This window comes from Pongo pygmaeus, chromosome 23 (genome assembly GCF_028885625.2).
Source record: "Pongo pygmaeus isolate AG05252 chromosome 23, NHGRI_mPonPyg2-v2.0_pri, whole genome shotgun sequence".
In the NCBI taxonomy this organism is placed as follows: Eukaryota; Metazoa; Chordata; class Mammalia; order Primates; family Hominidae; genus Pongo; species Pongo pygmaeus.
Window position 1 is genome coordinate 50,154,405 of NC_085931.1, and position 21,786 is coordinate 50,176,190.

The 21,786-nt window shown below is 58.1% G+C and overlaps 1 protein-coding gene across 3 annotated transcripts; it reads right to left on the reverse strand.

The window, feature by feature from the left end:
• Positions 1-645: 645 nt before the first annotated feature.
• PDGFB (platelet derived growth factor subunit B) lies at positions 646-20,760 on the reverse strand. 3 transcript variants are annotated; one of them, XM_054470474.2, is made up of 7 exons: positions 20,631-20,760; positions 12,559-12,655; positions 10,231-10,320; positions 8,420-8,625; positions 6,886-7,030; positions 2,657-2,807; positions 646-2,126 (listed from the first exon to the last, which is right to left on the reverse strand). In XM_054470474.2, the coding sequence occupies exons 1-6, from the start codon at positions 20,691-20,693 to the stop codon at positions 2,683-2,685; spliced, it is 726 nt and encodes a 241-aa protein (XP_054326449.1). In that variant the 5' UTR covers positions 20,694-20,760; the 3' UTR covers positions 646-2,126; positions 2,657-2,682. The 3 variants fall into 3 exon arrangements, with proteins under 3 accessions (XP_054326449.1, XP_054326448.1, XP_054326450.1); XM_054470473.2 differs by having other exon boundaries at positions 646-2,275; XM_054470475.2 differs by lacking the exon at positions 20,631-20,760 and adding an exon at positions 19,694-20,434 and having other exon boundaries at positions 646-2,275.
• Between the last annotated feature and the right edge of the window lie 1,026 nt (positions 20,761-21,786).

The following is a 21,786-nucleotide window of genomic DNA, read 5'->3' on the forward strand; positions in this document are numbered from 1 at the left end:
TGGGACCTAGAATACATTTAGCCTCTTTTTTGTGGGCTGATACCCAAGTCTTCATGAGCAAGAGAAAGCGCAGAACACAGGATCTTAGAGCCCACACACCTTTCCTCATCCTCTCTGGCCAGAGCGGGTCTGTGACTTGCCCAAGGCCACACAGCTGGCTAAGGGCTAAGCCGAGACCAGACCACAGACCCGGCTTTCCACTGTTTCCTTCTAAATCCCACATCCCCTCTGGGACTTCCTCCAGTGTTCCCCGCAGTGGGCACTCCCTCCCCACAGCCAGCCCACCCCACGATGCTGAGGATCCACTTCCTCTATGGAGACCCTCAGGCTGCAGAAACCCATCTCTCGTCACTGCCAGAGACACGCACAAGTCCACGTGTCAGGAGCTGCGCCAGGACCAAGACCGACAGAGTGGCCTGTGTGTCTCTTCTTCCCGCCAGACAGAGGCCTCCCCCAAGCCGCAGGCCTGCGTGTATGTGCACGCATATGTAAGCGTGTGTGTGTGTGTGTGCACGCCAGTGTGTGTGATCACGCCTGAGGCTCCCAGAGTGAGAGGAACACGCCGCAAGCTGTCGGCACATCCTGCCAAGGCAGAAAGGTTAATTGTCACGCACGATGCCAACAGACAGACCTCCGGCGGATTCATTTGGTTTTGTTTTGTGGTTATTTTTTTTTTTACAACTTTAAATACGGAATATAAATAAATTTTACATTTAAAAAATAAAAGGAAAGCCCCCAAAAATATAATCACCGACTTTACAAACTGAAGGAAGCAGGTTTTGGAAGGTGGGAAGGGGGAAAGTGCAGTAGGTGGGAAGGGAGGTGGGAGCTCAGACCCCACCCCTGGGGGATCTTGGGGATCTTTCTCTTTTTCTCCCCCATTCCCAGCCCACGAGCTGGTTTCCTAGGAGGAGCCACCAGAGGTGGCGCTCAGAAGGATCGAAGATGGGGAAGTGTGCAAGCAGGGAGGGGTGCGGGCAAGAGGGCTGCACCCTCCCTTGGAGACCTTCTCCCAGGTGTCCCACACCCACCTGGAAGGGCAGTTGCTGGAGCAGAGGACTTTGGGAAATGGAAGTCATGTGGACAGCAGTGTTGCCTCCCTGCCCCTACCACAGTCTCCCTCCTATTTGGCCACTCCAAGCCACAGGCTGCATCAGGGGCACAGCCAGTCCACAAGGAGTCTTTGTGTGAATTAGGAAAAGCATCCTTTTCCTCTTTACCTACATCTGCCAGAAATTGTCATAATAAATATACAAATCAGCTTTATCTATGATGTGAATGGTGCTCCCTGCATACAATGTCCTTGTGCAGTACACACCCTGCACAACCTTACATGGCAGTCGTGGCTGGGTTGGAATATGATGAGCAGGTCCCTTGCTGCCCGGGCCTCTAGTCTTCTGCCCTAGAGAGGAGTGACTGGGATCATCTGGGGCCTTAAGAAGGGGTTCAAGAGCCCCTTGGTGGAGCAGACTGAAGGGCCAGGACAAGAGGAAAATGCAGGGTGGAGGTAGAGAGATGAAAGGAACCAGAGGAAGAGGTGAATCAGAGTGGAGTGTGGGGAGGAAGGGGTGGCAGGAGGCAGGGGATGCCCAGGTCACCATCTACAGCCACCTCAACAGCCAACTCCCATCTCTAACCCACCTGAGAGGGCACCCAGCCACTTGGTGTGCTGGCCACACCAAGAGGAGTCCACGTCTTCAAAACGAAAACAAAAAGAAGCCACTGTGCACAGAGGCACCAGGGAGACGAGGTGACTGGTGTTTGGGCACCGTGGGAGGGGTTTTCTCCAGTCTGTGTGCCCGTCTGTGGTCTTAGCCACGGAGTCCGAGGTAGCCTGGGCTGCCTGGAGGTGCCTCCCCTCAGAGCTGGCCAGGGGTTCAGGGACCAGGCAGGCTATGCTGAGAGGTCCTCAGGGCTCCTCGGGACAGTCCACAGTGCTCAGGTGTGGCCCAGGCCAGGTGCAGGGGAAGGAGCCTGTTTCCCCCAAACAGCGACCCCATCAGTCTCTCTCACACTCTTATCCCCAGTTCTTGGAGTCACGGGAAGAAGACGGCGATGGAGTTCAGTCCTTCTTTTTCTTCTTGAGCTGCCGGGCAAGACGCCAGAGGCCGCTGGGAGGAGACCCGCTGATGGAAGGGTGGACGGACATGTGGAGGGGTGGGGGAAGCACCATTGGCCGTCCGAATCAGGCATCGAGACAGACGGACGAGGGAAACAATATTATCACTCCAAGGACCCCATGGGGGCAATACAGCAAATACCATATTAAATAACCCTGCAGGCCAAGCAGAGAGACACGGGGGTCAGAGACAGCCTAGAGGGTCCATCCCATGTTCATATGTCCCCGATGCCAGGGGCAGGGAGCTGGGGTCAACTAGCCACCCCTGATTTCCAGCAATGCTCAGGGCTGGGGGCATTGAGAGGCTGGGAAGATTGAGATTTAGACCTCCCGTTCTCTTAGGGCATGCTGGGACACAGCTGGGCTGGGGTCTCCAAAGCCCACCACCCACCCTGCCCCAGCTGATAACTGGACAGAGAGGACCAAGGTTCAGAGGCTGGATTTTGTATGGAAAAATCCTTTCCCCTGACCCCATCCACAGACCACAGAGAAGGAAACACAGGGTTCTGGGCCTCAGTTTCCCCACCCGGCCCTCACCTGCCCACACTCTCCTGCCGATGCCCCTAGGCTCCGAGGGTCTCCTTCAGTGCCGTCTTGTCATGCGTGTGCTTGAATTTCCGGTGCTTGCCCTTAGGGGGCCGGCGGACTCGCACCGTCCGAATGGTCACCCGAGTTTGGGGCGTTTTGGCTGCACAAGAAAAAGAAAGACGTCAGCATGTGGACCGTTGAGGTGGTCTCTCCCCACTGACCAAGGCCTGCCATGGACCTTCTGGGCTCAGGAAAGGGACAGGAGGGGAATCTGGACCAGGGTCCTGGGTTTGGATCCCAGCTCCACTGCTCACCAGCTGTATGTGCCTTGGGGACAATGACTGAAACTCTCTGAGTCTTGGCACCTCCATCTGTGGAATGGGGGTAATAAGACTGCCCACCTCATAGGACTGGTGGGAGGAATAAATGACAGTATGCTGGCAAAGCTCTTTGCACAGTACCGGACACAGAGCCGGGTAGATTAAATATGGCTTCAAGTTATTTGTCATTGCTCACTGACCAGTAGAGTTTATTTCCCTGCCCCTTGAATCTAGCCTGGAGTTGGATCTGGTTAACCAACAAGAGGCAGAAGTGGTGCCGTGCCAGTTCTAGGCAGAGGTCTTAAGAAGGCCTGGCAGCTCTCACCTTCATGCTTTGGGGGGCCCTAGGCCGCCACATAACAGGTCTGGCTACCCTGCTGGAGAGGCCACATGGAGAGGCCAGGTGGGGACTGGCTCTCCCTATAGAGCCAGAGGCCCTGGACTACACAGAGAGGAAAAGAGGCCCAGCTGTCCCCGTTGAGCCTCCAGGTGACCACGGCCCAGGCCGCCAGCTGACTGCAACCAGTAGAGGGGTCAATAGAACCGCCCAGCTGAGCCCAGTCAACCCCCAGACCTGGGAGAGATAATAAAAATCTCCGAGTATGAAGTGGTCAGCACATGGCAGCTGCTATGACTCCCTTTCTTTTTCTTATTTTCCTTAGCTTGACCTACTACTGAGGTTTCCTCGCAACCTCTCGACCCTGTCCGATCATGTGGTGTGGAGGCCACTGGGCTCTGGGCCAGAATCACACTCCCACCGTGAAGCTGGGCCTTCAGGTCAGTTGTGCCTGTCACCTACCTGCCCCTTGCCACTCTGAGAAGCGGTAGAGTGGGATGGGCCACAACTCAGGCTGCGGATCTGACCCACCTGGGCTCAAATCTGGGCTCTCCCATGTACTGTGGACATTGGAGCAAGTCACTTAAATGCCCTGTGCCTCGATTTCCACATCTTTATTTATTTGTTTTTAAGACGGAGTCTCACTGTTGCCCAGGTTGGAGTGCAGTGGTGCGATCTCAGCTCACTACAACCTCCACCTCGCAGGTTCAAGTGATTCTCCTGCCTCAGCCTCCCAAGTAGCTGGGATTATAAGCATGCGCCATGACACCCGGCTAATTTTTGTATTTTTAGTAGAGGTGGGGTTTCCTCATGTTGGCCAGGCTGGTCTTGAACTCCTGACCTCAAGTGATCCACCCGCCTTGGCCTCCCAAAGTGTTGGGATTACAGGCGTGAGCCATCGAGCCCAGCCGATTTCCACATCTTTGAAGCAGAGAAGACAGCAGCCCTGTCCTCCTAGCATTAGGAGACAATACATGGAAATGGCCAGAAACCCCCCAGCTAGTGTTCACCATGCACCTGGGGCTGCTCTATGCTCATTTCCGTTCACGGCAGGTGCTGTTACCCACACTTTACAGATAAGGAAACTGAAGCAGAGAGACTGGGATTTGAACTCAGGGATCTGCCTCTAGAGTTCACACCTCCAACCACTCAGCACAAACGACAGTGCCTACGAGCCTCAGTCAAGGGGAGCTCTTATACACCTCTCTCCCTCCTGGGTTCCCAGGTGGCCGCCCTGGCAGGGACAGCTGTGTCTGCTGAGCTCAAGGCCAGCCGTTTCCTGGGAGCCTTTTGAGCTCTCCCAGCCTGTCGGGATCTGACACCTGACCTCCCACCTTACAGACACCAGCTCCCACGAGGCAGCTATCCCATCTCTGCAAATGGGCAGATTTTCTAGCAGTTCAGGGACTTGGATGGGCTTCAGATCCCCTCAGACAGAAGACACCAGGAGGGCCATTGAAGGGCCCAGGGAGTTTCTTCCCCAGAGCCTGGGCCATCAGCAGGACACTGGGCTGTACCAAGCCCAGGCAAGCACAAGGTCACCACACAGCTCAAGTGACAGCACGCAGATCTGAGCCCAGGAGGTCTGACACTGACCACAGTATCACAGAGAGCCACACTACCAAGCCTTAGCCAGGTCCATGGACAGGTGACAGAAACACCGTCATACTCAACCAAAATACCGGAACTAAAATGACGGGACTTTACGCCATCTACGTTTCACTGGTATAATGCGCCCCCCAAGAAACTGGTTTAGAAAATTATGTCAAACAAATACATGAAGTAACTCATTCGAAACATAAAGAAGGCCAGGCGTGGTGGCTCAATGCCTGTAATCCCAGCACCTTGGGAGGCTGAGGTGGGAGGATCACTTGAACCCAGGAGTTAGAGACCAGCCTGAGCAACAAATCAAGACCCTATCTCTACAAAAACTTAAAATATTAGCTGGACGTGGTGGCACGTGCCTGTAATCCCAGCTACTCGGGAGGCTGAGGAGGGAGGCTCGCTTGAGCCCAGAAAGGAGTTCAAGGCTGCAGTGAGCTATGATTATGCCGTTGTACTCCAGCCTGGGTGATGGAGAGAGACCCTGTCTCTTAAAAAAGAAAGAGGCTGGGCGTGGTGGCTCACGCCTGTAATCCCAGCACTTTGGGAGGCCGAGGCAGGTGGATCACTTGAGGTCAGGAGTTCAAGACCAGCCTGGCCAACATGGTGAAACCCCGTTTCTACTAAAAATACAAAAATTAGCCGGGTGTAGTGGCACGTGCCTGTAATTCCAGCTACTCGGGAGGCTAAGGCAGGAGAATTGCTTGAACCCAGGAGGTAAAGATTGCAGTGAGCCAAGATTGTGCCACTGTACTCCAGCCTGGGTGACAGGGTGAGACTGTCTCAAAAAAAAAAAATATATATATATATATATAATTTTCCCTTAATAGAGAAATCACCCTCCATGTTAACTCAATAATTTACAACACGTCAATTTGAAGCTGTCATATGATCAGCCTTTACATGGCATCCAGCGACTCAGCTCAGCTCTGGGAATAAGGCATAGATGCCAAGAAACGGCTCCATCTTCAGGGTCTTGTTAATAAGAAATGAGAATGAAAGGATTGTCCTGTCCCTAACAATAGAAAGTTACTGAAAAAGAATTATCACTTACATGATTTTTTTTTAATGCTCATCTAATCATATCAATCATTTTTTCTGAGGCAGGGTCTTACTCTGTTGCCCAGGCTGGAGTGCAGTGGTGCCATCACAGCTCACTGTAGCCTCGACATCCCAGCCTCAAGCGATCCTCCCACCTCAGCCTCCTAAGTAGCTGAGACTACAGGCGTGTGCCACTATGCCTGGCTAATTTTTGTATTTTTTGTAGAGATGCCTCATGATGCTGCCAATTCCACCTTGCACCCCTGACTGATCACCAGCTAGCTGTTCTGCATATGGAGCTAAAAATCTCTCTCCAGTGGCTTCTCCCCACTGGTCCTGGTTCCCCCGCTCAAGGATACGAGAAATTAGTTTGATTTCTCATCCCCAGGACAAGCTGATCACTATCTGAAGTTGATGTGCGCGGAGCTTTCTCTCATCTAGGCCCAGATTCCTTCCACCATCCCATCCCCACATCCAACAAAGCAGGGGGCTGTGGTAGCAAGGCTGGAAATGGGGCTGCTCTGGACGGGGTGGTCAGGGCAGACTTCTAGGAGGAGGTGACTTCTGAGCTGAGACTCTAATGAAGAGAAGGAGCTAGGCTTGTGGAGAGCTGGGAGAAGTGTTCTTCAGCCACAGCAGTGTGTGCTAAAGCCTTGAGGCAGAAACTTCATTAGTTGCTGAAAGTGCCCTGCCCGGCGGGGGTGGCACAGGTGAAGGGTACTGGTTGGCAGAGACCAGAGAGCCAGCCAGGGGCTAATCCTCATGTAGGGCTCTCAGGCCAGGGAGGAACCTGGCTTGTTCTCAGCAAGATGGAAAGAAAGCCTCCCATGAATTTAACCAGGGGCGGGCCTGATCCCATTTCCATTTTTAAGACCGGCCCCTGCCCCCAGCTGCTGCAGGGGAAGGGGGCTCAGGGCTGAGCCTGGAAAGGTGGTTACCTCGCTGCTCCTGGGAACCCCCCGGGCTTCGGGTCACAGGCCGTGCAGCCGCCACTGTCTCACACTTGCATGCCAGGTGGTCCTCCAGCGTCACCGTGGCCTTCTTAAAGATTGGCTTCTTCCGCACAATCTCGATCTTTCTCACCTGGAGGACAGAGTCACAAAAAGCCTCTGCAGAGACCACACAGCCGGGAGCCCGGGAAACCCGAATGGCCTGCGCTTCCCACCCCGGTGTCCCCTGCAGCAATCTTTCCTCGAAAGCCGGAGAGCAGGCTGTGGGGCAAACACTTTGGCCCAAACAATAGCAGGACCTTGACCTCTGCCCTTCTCGTAGCTTTTCCATCAAAACAAGCCCTCCCGACCTGGGGCCCTCCTCAGTGCCCCCAGAGAGGGACAGCCAGAAAGGCATTTCCGGGTTGAGCTGGGGCCTGCGGTATCCTCATTCCTGGAGCGCCAGCCAAGGTCAGGGCTGCGGCAGAGGCGGGAGATGGTTGTCTGGAAGGAAGTGGGGGGTGGCTTCATCTAGGAGGGAGGTGGGAATGGGGAGGTCAGATGTCAGGTGTCCATCCATAGAGCTGGAAGCATTGAGGACAGGAGATACCACGAGAGTGGGCAGTGGGGTGGAGTGACATTCATAGTCTCAGGCGTGGGGCCCAAGCTAGGGAGGGAAGGTCGGCAGGAGGATAGGCCATGGGCCGGTGGCAGGAGAAGGAAGTGCGGCTAAGCAGGCAGAGCGTTGGGCAAGGGCCGGTGCTGAGCTAGAGAAGGGCACACTGCCTAGCCTGTGGGCGAGGCTGGCCTGGGGCGTGCGGGAATCTTTCCACAAGCAGAAGCAGCTGCTTCTCTGACTCTGCCCCAACCAGGGTGAGACCAGGGTGCTCCCTGAGACAGCCTCTACTCTAGAATTTTCCCTGAGTCCAGTGTATGTATCCCCCGTCCCTCCGAAGAAAGCCAGGGTCAGCATTCCACTGTTGTCAGGGGACCTGCCCCAGCTCCGCAGTGTCTATCACCTGGTGGGCCTCTCTGCACTCTCTTTATTAAAGACACAGCTTGTCAAGGAGAGACAAGCAGGTGTCAAAGATGCAGGGCCACCCACCTGAGCCTTTCTCAAGACAGCCCTGAATAGGGAGAGCTTTGGGGGAACCTGAGCAGCTGCCCAAAACATTCTGAGTGTCAGACAAATGTTTGCGGATACGTCTCTTCAAGGGACGTTTTGCGATTTTGTCCTTGTAAAGGAGGTGACATCCCTACTTCACGTTGGCTCCACACCTCGCCCAGCCCGGGGGGTCTGTCTCTGGCTTTTGGCTACAGTGGCCTGGGCCACCTCAGAGGACTCATGGTCAGCCTCAGTCCACCTGCCTAGGAAGAGCTTCCCAAGAGTGGGCCTCTCCGGACAGAGCCCAGGAACAAATCAGGAATGTCCTTCGACACACCACTCTGCCCAGTCAAGGAAGCCTGGTCAGGTATGAGCCCCAGAAGGGTGGTCTCCACCCACCACCGGGACCAGCCTCGGGGGGCCGCGGAGCCTACGCACCTGGACAGGTCGCAGCTGCACCTGGGTGGGGCGGCACTGCACATTGCGGTTGTTGCAGCAGCCGGAGCAGCGCTGCACCTCCACGCAGGGCGGCCACACCAGGAAGTTGGCGTTGGTGCGGTCTATGAGGCGCCGGGAGATCTCGAACACCTCGGTGCGCGTCTTGCACTCAGCGATCATGGCCGGCTCAGCAACGGTCAGAGAACCTGGGAGGAGAGGGAACCTGGGTCAGGAGCGTGGGCCTGCCCAGAGTCCCCCCACCTGGCAGGGGAACTCAGCGGGTGCCCCCAGGACTGCTCTTTCTCACGCCCTTCAACCCCAGGGTTCAGGTTTCAAGTCCTGGCTGTCATTAGCCATGGGATTTGGGCAGATGGCTGAGCTGCTCTAAACCTGTGTTTCCCCATCTGAAAATGGGACAATGAGATCTATGAGATCTACACCCAGGAACCACTGTAGGTTTCAAGTGAGAAAATCCAGAGTGTGGGGCATGTCGTAAGTGCTTAGTAAATGTCCGCTTCCCTCTGCTGGCACACGACTATTTTATTCTTCTTTATGATTTTACACATTTATGGGCTTGCCCAACGTGTGATTGTTATGCAGGTACCATATTAGCTCGAAACCACATGTGCACTGCTGTCTTACAGTGTCGTGGATTCCTGCATCACTGCTGCTTTCAAAGCCTCAGCTTCCTCCTCTATGAAGTGGGATAATAACAGCATCTCCCTCCCATGTGGATCTAAGGTGTAAAGTGAGTAAGCCTGGCCTACAGCAAGCACTGAGGTTACCGCTGCTATCCACGTACAGAGGACAGGAGGCTCTGAGAGCTGAATATCCCGCCCGCCCACATTCATAGATTGGGGGTGGAACTCAGGCCACCTGACTTTTTTCTTTTTTTTGAGACGGAGTCTTGCTCTGTCGCCAGGCTGGAGTGCAGTGGCGTGGTCTGCAACCTCCGCCTCCCTGGTTCAAGCAATTCTCCTGCCTCAGCCTCCCAAGTAGCACGGACTACAGGAACCCACCACCACGCCTAGCTAATTTTTGTATTTTTAGTAGAGACAGGGTTTCACCATGTTGGTCAGGATGGTCTCCATCTCTTGACCTCATGATCTGCCTGCTTCGGCCTCCCAAAGTGCTGGGATTATAGGCGTGAGCCACTGTGCCCGGCCCAGGCCACCTGACTTATCCATCGTTCCTCCAGCCTCTAACTGCGGTGTTTTGGGGACTCCAGGTGTCAAAGAGGAGGAGGGGTTTGAGTAGACATTTGCCTCACCTGGGAGGGTTTCTCTGGGACCTAATGATCTACGGTCTCCTTTAGGTCTCCGCAAGGGAGCAGGAGGAAGTTCCAGGCTTTGCTCGAGGTCTACCAGCCTAGGCCACAGCCCTTCGCCACAGGAGAGACACATAGCCCATCAGGGACCACGCTGGGTTCAAGTGAGGGGAGCAGGTTGGGATCTCAGCCCTACCGCTTCCTAGCGGTGTGACCTCACCTAGTTCTTTACCCTCTCTGGGCCCCAGTTTCCAATTCTGTGAAATGGGGTTAATAATATCTACCTCCAGGACTGAAATAAGGAACGAATGAGCTTTGCAGCACTATATTTAGAAAACAGATAGTGTGGGGGCGAGGGGGTGTGATGACTCAACACAGGCATTTAAGGATGGTTTTACTCTCTCAGTTCGCTCAGTCCTGAATGTGGGGGGAAAGGGAGTTGTAAGAGGACCCTCAGAGCCCTCCGTCTGGCTGCCCACCCCCGTTCTCTTTCCCTGGCCCCCATCCTCATTTGAAGGACCCTTGTTGGGTGTCTCAGTCTTACCCAGGCTCCTTCTTCCACGAGCCAAGCTCTCCAGCTCGTCTCCAGAGTGGGAGCGGGTCATGTTCAGGTCCAACTCGGCCCCATCTTCCTCTGCAGGAGAAGTCAGTCAGACACAAGGCGGCCCCACCTCGGGCAAGGCCTCCCTCCGCCGGGCTCTCTGGGCAGGCAGGTTTGCCTCTCCCCACTCCAGAGAACAGTCCCTCCTTCCAGCCCCCATAAATGCACGGGTCCTGGCCCCGAGCAGGGACCCTCTAAGCAGCCCCCAGGACAGCTGCAGGCCCAGGATCCTGACTGCATCCCTGGCTCTTTAGCCACATTTTTGGCCAGAACCCATGTCAGTGGAGTTAAAAATAACCCTTCCCCTTTGCTACTGTAAGTGAACCCTCCTCGGCCTCCAGGGCGGGGCTAGGACCTGGGGCACTGAAGGCCAGTTTCCAGTGCCCCTCCACCCAGCGTTCCCATAGGAAGTGCTGAATGGAGAAATTCCCAGAAGCCCCAGGGGGACCGCATGCCCTGAACACAGCCCCTCTGGAGCCCCGGACAATGGCCGCGCTGGGCAGGCGGGAGTCACGGAGGGAGGGAGGGAGAGGGATGGGGGTGGGAGCTGAAGACAGAGAAGAGGAGAAGAGAGGTGGGAGTTGGGCCTGCTGGGGGTGGGGAGTCCCTGCCACACACCCTTCTAGGGCCTGGTCTCTCTAGGTCCGGGCCCCTCACACCATATCTGCGTCTGTCTCCCTCCCCTTCTCTAACCTGTTGCCCCACCTCTGCCCCCAGCCATCTGTTGATTCCTCTGGTCACAAATAACAGCTCCCTTTTCTAGCCTGGGCACCATCTCAGTCCCATCAGCACTCCTTGGAGACATAGGTCCTTTCCAGAGCCTATGGCCAGAGATTGGCTGCTGGGAAGTGAGGGCTGAGGGAGACCTCTGAGCTGGATGTTAAGGCGTGGACAGACCCTTCTGTCTCTCTCATGGGTGAGGAGCCACAAATAAACTAAGGGGCATTGGGAACACGCTCCTGCCACCCCCACACAGCACCCCATGGCTCCAGTTCTGGCCCCGACCCACTGGCCCCATCCAAGACAAAGGCGCCTGCCGCCTGTCCGTCCCGGGTACGGCAGGGAGTCTGATGACTAGTCCGCTTCCATCCAGCCTGACAGCCCCTACGTCAACGAGCCTATCTGTCCCTCTGGCTCCTTTCCTTTCTCCCTGCCATCTCTGGAATGTCCCTGGTGGGGAGGAGATGGGGAAAAGATGCGCTTTGTGGAAAGGTTAAGTTGATTAGGAAAAAATAGCCACATGGTTGCCTTGAAACAGGCCTGCTATTGAAAGCCTCATCTCCAAGATCCCGACCCCCACCAGGGGTGTGGAGGGGCCGTCTGAGGGTGGGGGCGTAAAGGCTTGGAAAGAAATGGTAGAAAGGCTAAATTTGGAAGTTGCCCCATTGTGTGTGGCCAGGGGCGGCCAGTCGGGCATAGGGTGGGGGTTGTGGGAGACATCGGGTGGGGGCCCTGGCGAACAATAGGTGGGCCCAGCTGGGGCCCCCTCCTGCCTGCCTCACCGCCCCCCAGCACAGGCGGGATTGAAAGGGCCCGGGAATGCTTTTGAGAAGGAGCCAGGGGCCCAACGGGGAGAGGAAACAAAGGCAGGAAATGCTGTTCCCCCGTAGATAGCGTCTGGGCAAGGATTACAAAGTGACAAAGAGACAGAACCCCAGAGGGAAGGGGACCTGGGGGTGCAGGGGGGCCGCTGACCAGGGCTCCAGGGAACAGGCCAGAGGTTAGAATAGAATGGAATTTGCTCTGAAGACAGCGTTTATAAATACATTGTCAATCCAGCCCGCCAGCCCCGCCACGTGTGTGCCACCGAGCACGTGCCCATTTGCTGAGTGAGCTCTGGGGCACGGGCAGGGCTGCCTGTTGGTCGAGGCCAGGTGTCCCCAGGGGACCTCACAGACCGGGCCCCTAGCCAGAGGGGCGGGGAGATGACTCCTCCAGTGCCACCCTCCCTGGCTGGGCCCACACCTGGAGACACACTCGGCAGATGCCCTGGGCACCTTCTCCCTGCCCTCCCTCCTCCCGGCACCCCACCCTCGGCACCAAGCCGGAGCCACACGTGGGTGCTTCTCTTGCCACACCCCAAGTCCCAGGTACCAACCCGCCTGCTGACTCGGCCCTGCCCTGGATGGGTGTGGCCAGGCTCTCTCTGGGCTGCCATGGGCCTCTAGTTCCCCAGACGTCAAGGAGGAGGGATGCCTCCTGTCCTGCCCCTCCCGGCTCTCTTTTAAGTCTCCTCGGAGGGCCGGAGCGCGGGGCGAGGATTCCATTTACCTCCGGGGTCTCCGTGCAGCAGGCGCTGGAGATCATCGAAGGAGCGGATCGAGTGGTCACTCAGCATCTCATAGAGCTCCTCGGGAATGGGGTCCCCCTGCCGGGCAGACACCAAAAGGCTGAGTGAGCTGGGAGTGGGGGCTTTCCAGCATGGCTGTCTCCCCCACCACACGCTTTCTTGCTTTCTCCTGTGGCAAGCTCCAAGGTCACAGGGAGATCCAGGCCTGATGATCAGGAGCACAAAGGCCTCGGGGCCTGGACCTGCCGAAGCCTCTGAGACCCAGCTCAGTCCCTGCACCCTCAGCCCCCAACAGGAACCCCAGCTTGCTTTGAGTTGGACCTGCTTGTCTATATGTCTGTCTCCCCCACCAAACTACATGTTCTGGGAATGCACCAAAATCTGACTTCTCCCTGAGTCTCACTCCACACCTGACAGCTGAAGACATCCAGCATTTCCCATGGCCGATCTAACCCCCATTTTACAGAGGGGAAAACAAAGGTTCAAAGAGAGGCTCAATTATTGGCAAAAGCTGCATTCAAACCCATGCCTTTGGGATGACAGAGCCTGTACTCCCAGGCTCCTGGGTCCAAGAGGTACTTAATAAATGCGTGCAGGGTGCGGTGGCCTCAGGAGGCCCCAGGTCCTAGGGGTATCTATGAAGTCTCTCACTCGAAAGAGGCGAAAAGGGAATCCTCGGACACGGCCGGGAAACCTGAAAGCTTACCCGTGCCCTGTGCCCAACCAAACCCTATTTTTAGAGCCCCTTTGGCCTGTTGCCAAACACACTCGAAACCTGATAACACTTCAACAGGCCTCATTCGGAGCCGGGCTTCCTCCAGGGAAACCGCAGGTCCCACAATGACACAAGAGCAGCCCCGTAGGAAGGTCACAGCCACGTCCCCTACAGTCCTAGGAGACCCAAGGGGCTGATGCCAGAGATCCTAAGAAAGAGGAGGGGCTGATGGGAGACTGAGAATCACAATCCAGACCACCAGCCACTGAGAAGCAAAGAAAATTCCTAAGATGTCGCTGCATGTTCAAAGGCTGGGACCAGACTTCCACGTGTGCAAACACACACGTGCAGGCACGGGCACTCGGGCTACACGGTCTGGACAGACAGTCCTGGAGAGTGCGTCAATAGACTTGGCATATTATTATAGAACCTTGGGTTAAACTACTCTCTGCCTCAGTTTCCCTGGATTAAGAAGGGAGGACTTCCGGCCCTTCTTGGTTCGCTCCACACTCCCGGAGCCGAAGGTCGGAGGGCTCAGAGGGGGTCGGTGCAGGCTACCTTCACAAAAGGGATGCTGCTTTCTCACTGCCTGATGGCGGAGGGGGAGCGAGGGAGAGGAGAAGAGGTCGTCTCAGCCCTGTGGCCAGCCTCAGGGGGCTCTCCCCAAAAGCTCTGTTTCCTCCAGCTTATCATGAAGTCTAGGAACACCTCCAGGGGTTCAGCCATGACCAACTCTGGCCACCCACATCGATCCAGGAGCCAGAAGACTCAGGGTGGGGGGGTGGGAGTGACCACTTTTAAAGCTACATCATTCCCTGAAACCGCTGAGTCTCCATGTCTTTGTTTGAACATGGAGCTTACAATCCCGCCCAATGTCTAAGGGCTGCTGGGCAACTCGAGGAAAAAAAAGGTGGCAGGGCTTGGCTGAGAACTAGGGTCTTTCCTTCAATATCCGGGCAGCCGGGGGCTGCACGTGCGAGACAGAGGAGGGTGTGGGCCCCGCTGCCCCTCACTTTCGGCCCCCATCTCCTCCGGGCTCTGCCTCCTCCAGCCCTCAAGCAAGTTCATTCTTTCCACCTCAGAAGAGAGACCACGCCTCTGGCGCTCTCCAAATGTTGACAAAGTACCCAACCCACAGAACAGAGGGCTTGGTCTCCAGTGAACACCAGCAAAAGCCGCTTCCCCTGAGAGTTCTGTCAAACCCAGAACTGGCAGGCCTGAGAGCCGGATCCCACGCCTTTGGACCAACTGCCGTGTGACCTCGGCTGGTCACTGCCCCTATGGTCCTGGCTCTCATCTGTGAATCGAGGGGCTTGAAGAACATTCGATTCAATTCTAATTCTGCCAGGAGGTGTTAGAAGGGGCAGAGAAAACGCCAAAGCCGGGTGCCTAGCCAGGCCTCCCTGGATCACTGGCAGAAGGAGAACAAGAAGTGTTTGTGGAGTAAAGATTCAATTAACCCCCCCAGGGGAGGGGCCCAAAGGCCTAGTAGCAAATGGCACTTAGTGCTTGTGCCAAGATCTCCCTGCCCACTGGAGAGCCGGCTGCAGCTGCCAGCCATGGCAGAGGAGGCAGACCCCTGAACAGGCCGAGTGGACACACCAGATCTAGGCCCATGACACATAGGAAATGACCCTCCAAGGCTGAGTGTGAAAGAGCCCAGGATAGGGTCTGAGGAGGAGAGAGAGGCACATAGTAGGTTCTCGGTAAATACTGGTCAAATGCATGAAGGAGTCTACCCTTCTCCAGGTTCTGTCCAGTATGATTCTTCCACCTCCTCCACCAGGAGGGCCACCTGGGATGTTCTTCCCCAACCCTAGGCAAATGAGCTCCTAGAGTCCCCTTTAATCTGAGCGGAGAGGCCATCCCTGCAGATGCTTCTGGTAATGTGGCCACTAGATGCCCAGAACTCCCCATAAGCCCCCGGATTTGGTAATAATACCACAACTAACATCTATGAATGCCAGCTACAAGCCACACGCTGAGAAAAACACTGTATAAACTACCAATCCTAAGAGGCTGGAGGTATTTGTATCTCCATCCTCCAGATGAGAACACTGAGGCTTAGAAAAAATTAAACAAGCAGCAACAGGTCCAGACAATCAGCAAGTGGCAGAGCTGGGTCGTTCCCAGGGTCCAGAATGCCCACCTGTTCCAGCCCACCATGGGGCGTCTCAGCCTCCCTCTCCTGTGTTCTGAGGCCACTGGCCCTCAGCATCACACAAGGTTTGTGTTGGCTCTTTACTCTGCAGCATGTCCCACATCAGAGGCTCTCAACCAGGGACCACTGGGCCCCCAGGGGACAGTGGCAATCTATGAAGGCACCACTGGTGGCCACAACTTGGGGTGTGCACTGCATCTAAGTTGGGGGAGGCCAGAGATGCCGCTCACCACCCTTCAGGGCACAGGACAGCCTTCCCAAATATGAGGAGTGCAGAGGCTGAGAAACCCTGTAGCAGAGGAAAGAGCAAGGGCTCCAGATGTCAGGGCAACCTGGATTCTTGGAATCTTGTCACAATCTAAAACCTCGGCTTCTGCATCTTTTAAATGGGGCTAATAATACCTCGCCCGGGGTTACTGGGAGGCATAATTGCACAGAGCAGAGCTGCCAGCAGATAATGGGTGCTTAATGAGTTGTCACTGTCATCATCATTAATTCTTTCCGGATGGCTCCTTTGTGGGCAGCAGCGAGTGGCACACGTGCTCAGGGCCAGCAGCACAGGACATTTTTGAGGATGACAAGGAGTGGGTGGAGAGCTGCCCGCCCATGAAAGAGTGCGTGACTTTGCATTATCCCTCGTGCTGGGCCACAGGAAATGGTACCCTACCTCCACACTGGCAGAGCCCGGGCCGTGTGGGCTGGCAGGGCCCTTCCGGGGCTAGGGGTGGGTGAGGGTGGGGGGACACCCAGCACGTGCTCAGCTCCAGGATGCAATGCTCTGGGGATGACGAGCATGAGCACCTGTTGGGAGTCACAGGCTCTTCTTGGTTTGGGAAGGTGAGCCGCCCGGAGCCTGGTTTTCCTGGGCACAGGTTCTGCAGGCCTCCAGGTGGACAGCTCACTTCAGAGATGGGAAAGGAGGGCTGGCACCCTGAAGAAGCTGCCCCAAGATCTCAAGCCCGGGGTTTCTGGCAGAGTGAGGGCGTGGCGAGGAGGCAGCTGGGGCAAAGCCAGCCGTGGGAGCCAAGGTAAACAGCCTCCTCCGACCCCGCCCCCAGCGCCAGCTGCAGCAGGTAGGAAGGGCACGAGTGAGCGTGAGGCCAGGTGAGTGATCGGCTCCCAACCAGGCTGGCAGATCAAAGGGGCTTGAACCCCACCCTCCTCCTGGGCCCAGCACACACACACAGATACACACTCCCCCTGGCCCGCCTGCCGTTCCCACCGAGGGACACACAGGCCCAAGCAACCAGGGGCGTTGTCTGTGGCTGGCAGAGGAAGAAGCTGATGAGGCCTCCCAGAGCCTGCCTGCCTGAGAGTCGCAGGCCTTATTTAGATCGAATGCCAAAGCCAACCAACCCCTTTGAAGAAGCCCTCTCAGGGCAAACCACAGAAGCCATTAGAACCAGTGTTTCCCACCTAGCATTCCCCTTCTTTATTGCTCTTGGGACCCTCCCGCTCAGCCTCTGCTCCTTCACGTGGGCCCAGCACCCTGGCCTCCCCACCTCTTGCAGGAGCAGAGGAAAATTAAAGCAGGAAGAGAGGAACCAGTCCAGCCATTTATAATACTGGCAACCACGGCAATCACTGACCATCCCCATCCCAGCCAGGGGATGGGCCCAGGGAATTCTGCTGTTCTTCCGGAACTCTGCACTAATCCAATCTTCTCTCTCTCTCTCATTTTTTTTTTTTTTTAGGTGGCAGAAACTTAGCCCCAGCTAAAGATACACAGAACCTTTGCAGTCTGATTTTCTTTCTGTTTCTTCTCCTCTGTCCTGTCTAATCCTGGCAGCCCAAGTCCCAAGACAGCGGAGAGACAGACATGCTTCTCTCTCAAGATGAGGGGCCTTGAAAGACTGATGCCTACCAGAGGGCTGAAAAGGGGGGCTGCCCTTGGAGCAGAGCGCAGCGAGGAGTCAGTGCAGCCATGGAGCAACAGGGGGCCAGGTCCTGCCCTCCCCACCAACCCAGCACTAACTGTTCTTTGCACAAATAGTTACTGATTGTCCACAGGGCTCTGGGCACTGTTCTACAAGTGGGGACCAGGAGGAAAGCTCTCTAATGGGGTTGACACTCCAGTAGAGAAAGCAGGTAATAAACAATGAAATAAACCGGAACATAGGAAGAGTTGTCACAGAAGAGCAATGCGGGGAGGGGAAGACAAGATGTGGAGAGGTACTTATGAGGCCCATGATAAACATCTCACCATTCCTGCTCAGTCAGTCTCTCTCTCTCTCTCTGACAGACAGACAGACAGACACACACACACACACACACACTCTTCCTGGCTCTTGCACCAGATCCTCCAAATTCTGTTTGACCTGCCCTTGCACACCTCCAGGGCTCTGGGATTCCAGCAGTTGGTCTCCTGTCCCCTAGGGCCATTAGCAAACCCAGAGGAAGCTGGATGGCAAAGGGCTGTGGGGCCCTTCACTCTTTCCCGGAAGAAGGGTGCTGAGGCCAGACGCGTCACGTGACAGTGGGACTCGCCCTCCTGGAAGCCAGCTCAGCTGGTGGAGATGGCACCTCAGAGGCCTCAGCAGGCCCTCCGCCCAGCCCTGCCTCACGGCTGCCTGCCCTCTGCTGAAAGCTTAGTCCAAGCACGACCAGGACGTGGCCAGCTCCAAGGCCACCTCCACCAGCAGGCCTGCCCTGACTCTCCCAGCACTGGCCATTACAGCTCCTTCCTGGACTGACCCCTGCGTGGTCCCATCCCCATGCAGGTCCCCTCCCCCAGGGCCAGCCTGAGGCTCACTCAGGCTTAGCAGCAAAGTGCTTCATAAACTGCAAAGTGCCACATACATCGTGCCTGTGGCCATGTGTTCAAGAATGCTGTGACTAAAGTGAGGAGAAAGGCAGTTTCTGTGCCACAGCCTCCACCCCGTATACACGAGCCCGTGGAGCTGTGGGAAAGGAGGAGGAGGTGCTGGACGAAGCTGGAAATGGTAAGGGGAGGCTGGGGAAACATCCAGCTGTCAGCGGCCTCCTCGGGGCACGCTGGGATCAGCCAAGAGAATGCAACAGCCAGGGGTGGGAGCCCCCTCCGCGGTTGCACACGCCAGGTCCCTCCAGTCTTGCAGGTTCAAATGAAGGCTTATGTGAAGGGGGGAATCGGTCTGGACAGCTCAGTGCCCCTCAGAGTCACATCACCACCATTTTCCACCACGCGGAGGTGGTTGAAAAAAAGGAGTCACAGATGGGTAAGGTTTGAGGGGCGTCGGGCTGACAAGGCAAAAAAAAGTGGGTGCTGTGGAGCTGATGGGAGTTTCTCCCTCCTTCACAGGACGCCAGGAAGGAAATGGGGCCGCTACAGAGGTGGTGAGGTGCCAGGGCCCACGGAGGGCCCACCTGTTGCGCGGGGGCGAGCACCAGGCGCTGGGTGCACGGGGGCCCGTGCGTGCCTGTGTACGTGCGTGGGTGTGCGCGCACGTGTGCTCAGGCCGCGCATGCAGGGGCCGTGCGTTTGTGTGCGGTGCGCGCGCGTGTGTCCCGCGTGTGCACGGGCGTGGCAGCGGCGGGCGCGCGACCTGGCCGCGGTAGTGCGTGCCCGTCGCTCTGCGCGCCCGCCCGCCGGAGCGCAGCATCGCCTCCGGCCAGGAGTGTGCATGCGTGGGGTGAGTGAGCGAGTCGGGGGCCCGGGCGGGGTGGGCTGCGGAGAGCAGCCACGGGGCGCCGCCGTTCCCAGGACGCCCTGGCACCGGGCCCAGCCCCCAGGTCCCACGGCGAGGCGAGGCGGCAGCTGGGGCCGGCCGGCCACCCCCTCCCCAACAGCTGGCCGCGGCCCGGGGGGCTGCGGGAGAGGTGGAGAGGGGGCGTCGGGAGGGGCCTGCAGGCGGCCCGGCTGAGCCCCGCGTCCTCCCTCCCGGGTGCGGGCCGCGAGGGGCGGCCGCGGAAGGGCGGGGCCCCTGGGCGGGCGGCCTGCGGCCCTCGAGGAGCCCCGAGAACAAAAGGAGACGGCGACGGCTCCTCCGTGGTCAAAACAACCTGCGCTGGCGGCAGCCCAAGGCCGGGCCGCGGCCTCCGAGCCCTCCGCCTTAACCCCTTCGCCGCCGCTGCCTCCTTCCTGAGCCTGGCTGGAGGCCGCAGGGGCCGACCCTCCCCGGGAGCCGGCGAGGTGCGGGCGAGGTGCGGACTCCCGGCCGCAGCCGGGCGGAGGTGGGACGGTACCCAGTCAAGCCGCGCTCCCGGCTGCCCTCTCCTCCCCTCCACTGCGCGCGTCGTCCCGCCCCGCCCCCTTTCCCACCTGGATTCCGGGTAGACTTGCCAACTCACGGCTACGTGAGGCTGGGAGGGGTGGGGACCGCTCCGACCCCAGCGCTCCCGCAGATGTTTTTATACCCCATCTCCCGTGTAGCTAGGCTTTTGCAGGCGGCGCGCTCCGCACCCTGCATGCGGGGGAGAGAGGTGCTTCCTCTTGCAGGGCGCGGGCACAGGTACGGCAAGGCCTTAGGCACACACCGCTCCGGGGGCTGGATTCCTTCAGAGCCCCTAGTCCTCCCCCTACCCGAGTGCCCGAAACCTACCTGCGTGTCTATCTCTCTCTCCCTCTCTCTCTCCGTCTCTCTCTCTCTCTCTCCCTGTTACTCCCACCCCAGACCCCGCGCCCGAGACACAAGCTGCTTCCAGACCGTGCTCTGGGGCCGGGCATGCCCTGCGCGTGCCGGAGGGCGTCCACCCGGACCCCGACCGGGAGCCAGGGTGGGACCCGAGCCCCGTCAAAGGTCGGCGTGGATGGCACCGGTGCGCAAGCTTGCACCTCCTGGGCAAGCCGATGGCAGGACAGAGCCTAAGCCGAGGCTGGCGCCGAAGTGGGCTCGGGAGGACGCGCTGCCTTCTGCACCCTGGGCGCCACCCCACCCCCTCTTCCCCGGCCGGGAAGGGGCTTGTTCTCGGGTTCCCAAGGGGTGGGGGACAGGGCCACACACACCCTCCCCCGACACGGAACGGCTTAGGGAGCAAGGTTCGCCCTCCGGTTGGAAAGAAAGCCACCGCTGTTGCCTTCCCTTAGAGCCTGTCACCCCCGGACCTCGCTCCCAGCCCGAGGAGGTCACCCAGCGCCCGGCTTCAGGCTCGCGGGCTGCAAGGGTCCAAAGTTCACTGCAGGGAGAGGAGGGGGCGGTCAGAAGGTGGGGGCGAAGGTAATGAATGAAGAACCAGCCCCAGCCGCCGTGGCAACTCACCTCGGCGCTGACCAGACGCAGGTAGCAGCAGAGATACAGGAAGAGCGCCCAGCAGCGATTCATGCCGACTCCGGGCCCGGCCCCGCGGGGCCCCGGACGCGTAGATCGAGCGCGCCGCCCCCGCGGCCAGGGTGGGGGGCTGGGGAGGAGGGTGGGCTCGGCTCAGGTCCGCGGCGATCAGGCGCTCAGGCCTCTGCAGCCGCGGCTCACCCGCATGGCCCCCGGGCGTCGCCGCCCCCGGCCCCGGCTCCGTCGCTGGGGGGCAGGGGAGGACCTGGGCGCAGGACCTGGGTCCGAGGCCGCTACCTGGGCGGATCCCGAGCCCGAGTGAGCATCCACGGCCGGGGGGCTGCGTCGCGAACCAGCCGAGGCGTCTAGCCGTGTGGGGGCGCCCAGGGGACTCCAACCTCCAAGAGGAAAAGGAACACGGCAGTCGATGGTTCGTCTTCACTCGCCGGCTAAAGGCGTTTTCCTCTGCCCGCCGGCTTAGCTTTTTTGCAACATTTTCTGGAAAGGCCCCAAAAATCGGAAAGCGCGGAGCTGGGCACTTCAAGGCCCAAGTCTCCCCCAAAAAACTTTTTCCAAAGTTGGCTTTGCAACGGCAGCTCGAGCACCCGGGCAGGGAGAGGTGCAAACTCCCGCCCGGGCCGGGTTGGGGGGGCGGGAGCGTGTGCGCCCTGGCGCGGGGCCCGGGCGGCGGGCACGGCTGCTCCGCGCGCGCGGCGTGCCCGCTGCGCGCTCGGCCGGGCCCGGCCGACAGGTGGACGCGGCGCGAGTCCGTCGGTCCGTCTGCCCGCCTGCTCGCCGCTCTGGGCGTCCTCTGCGGGCTGCGGGCTGCGGCTGCTCCGGTTTTCTCTTTGCAGCGAGGCTGGAGGGTGGGCTTTTTTTTTTTTTTTTCCTTTTTGCGCGCGTATGTATGTGTGTGCGCGCAAAGTATCTCTATCTAGGGAATGAAAAATGGGCGCTGGCGGCCGGAGGGGAGCCCTAGGGAGGCAGCGGGGGAGGCTGCGGGTGCGCGGGGAGGCAGGCGGGCCGCTCCCGGCTGCAGAAGGAGAAGTTGCCACCCTTTCAGCTGTTCCGGCCTTTATAAAGGAGAAGGGAGAGTGCGAGAGGTGGGTGGAGACAGCCTTTCCTCTTCTGGCCCGGAGTCAGCGCC

Coding starts and splice junctions, on each gene's coding strand:
- PDGFB (XM_054470474.2), bottom strand. CDS start 20,693: ATGAATCGCTGCTGGGCGCTCTTCCTGTATCTCTGCTGCTACCTGCGT. Junction 8,626..10,230: donor TCGTGGAAGAAGGAGCCTGG/GTAAGACTGAGA, acceptor CTCTCCTCCCAG/GTTCTCTGACCGTTGCTGAG. Junction 2,808..6,885: donor GGGTTCCCAGGAGCAGCGAG/GTAACCACCTTT, acceptor TTTCTTGTGCAG/CCAAAACGCCCCAAACTCGG.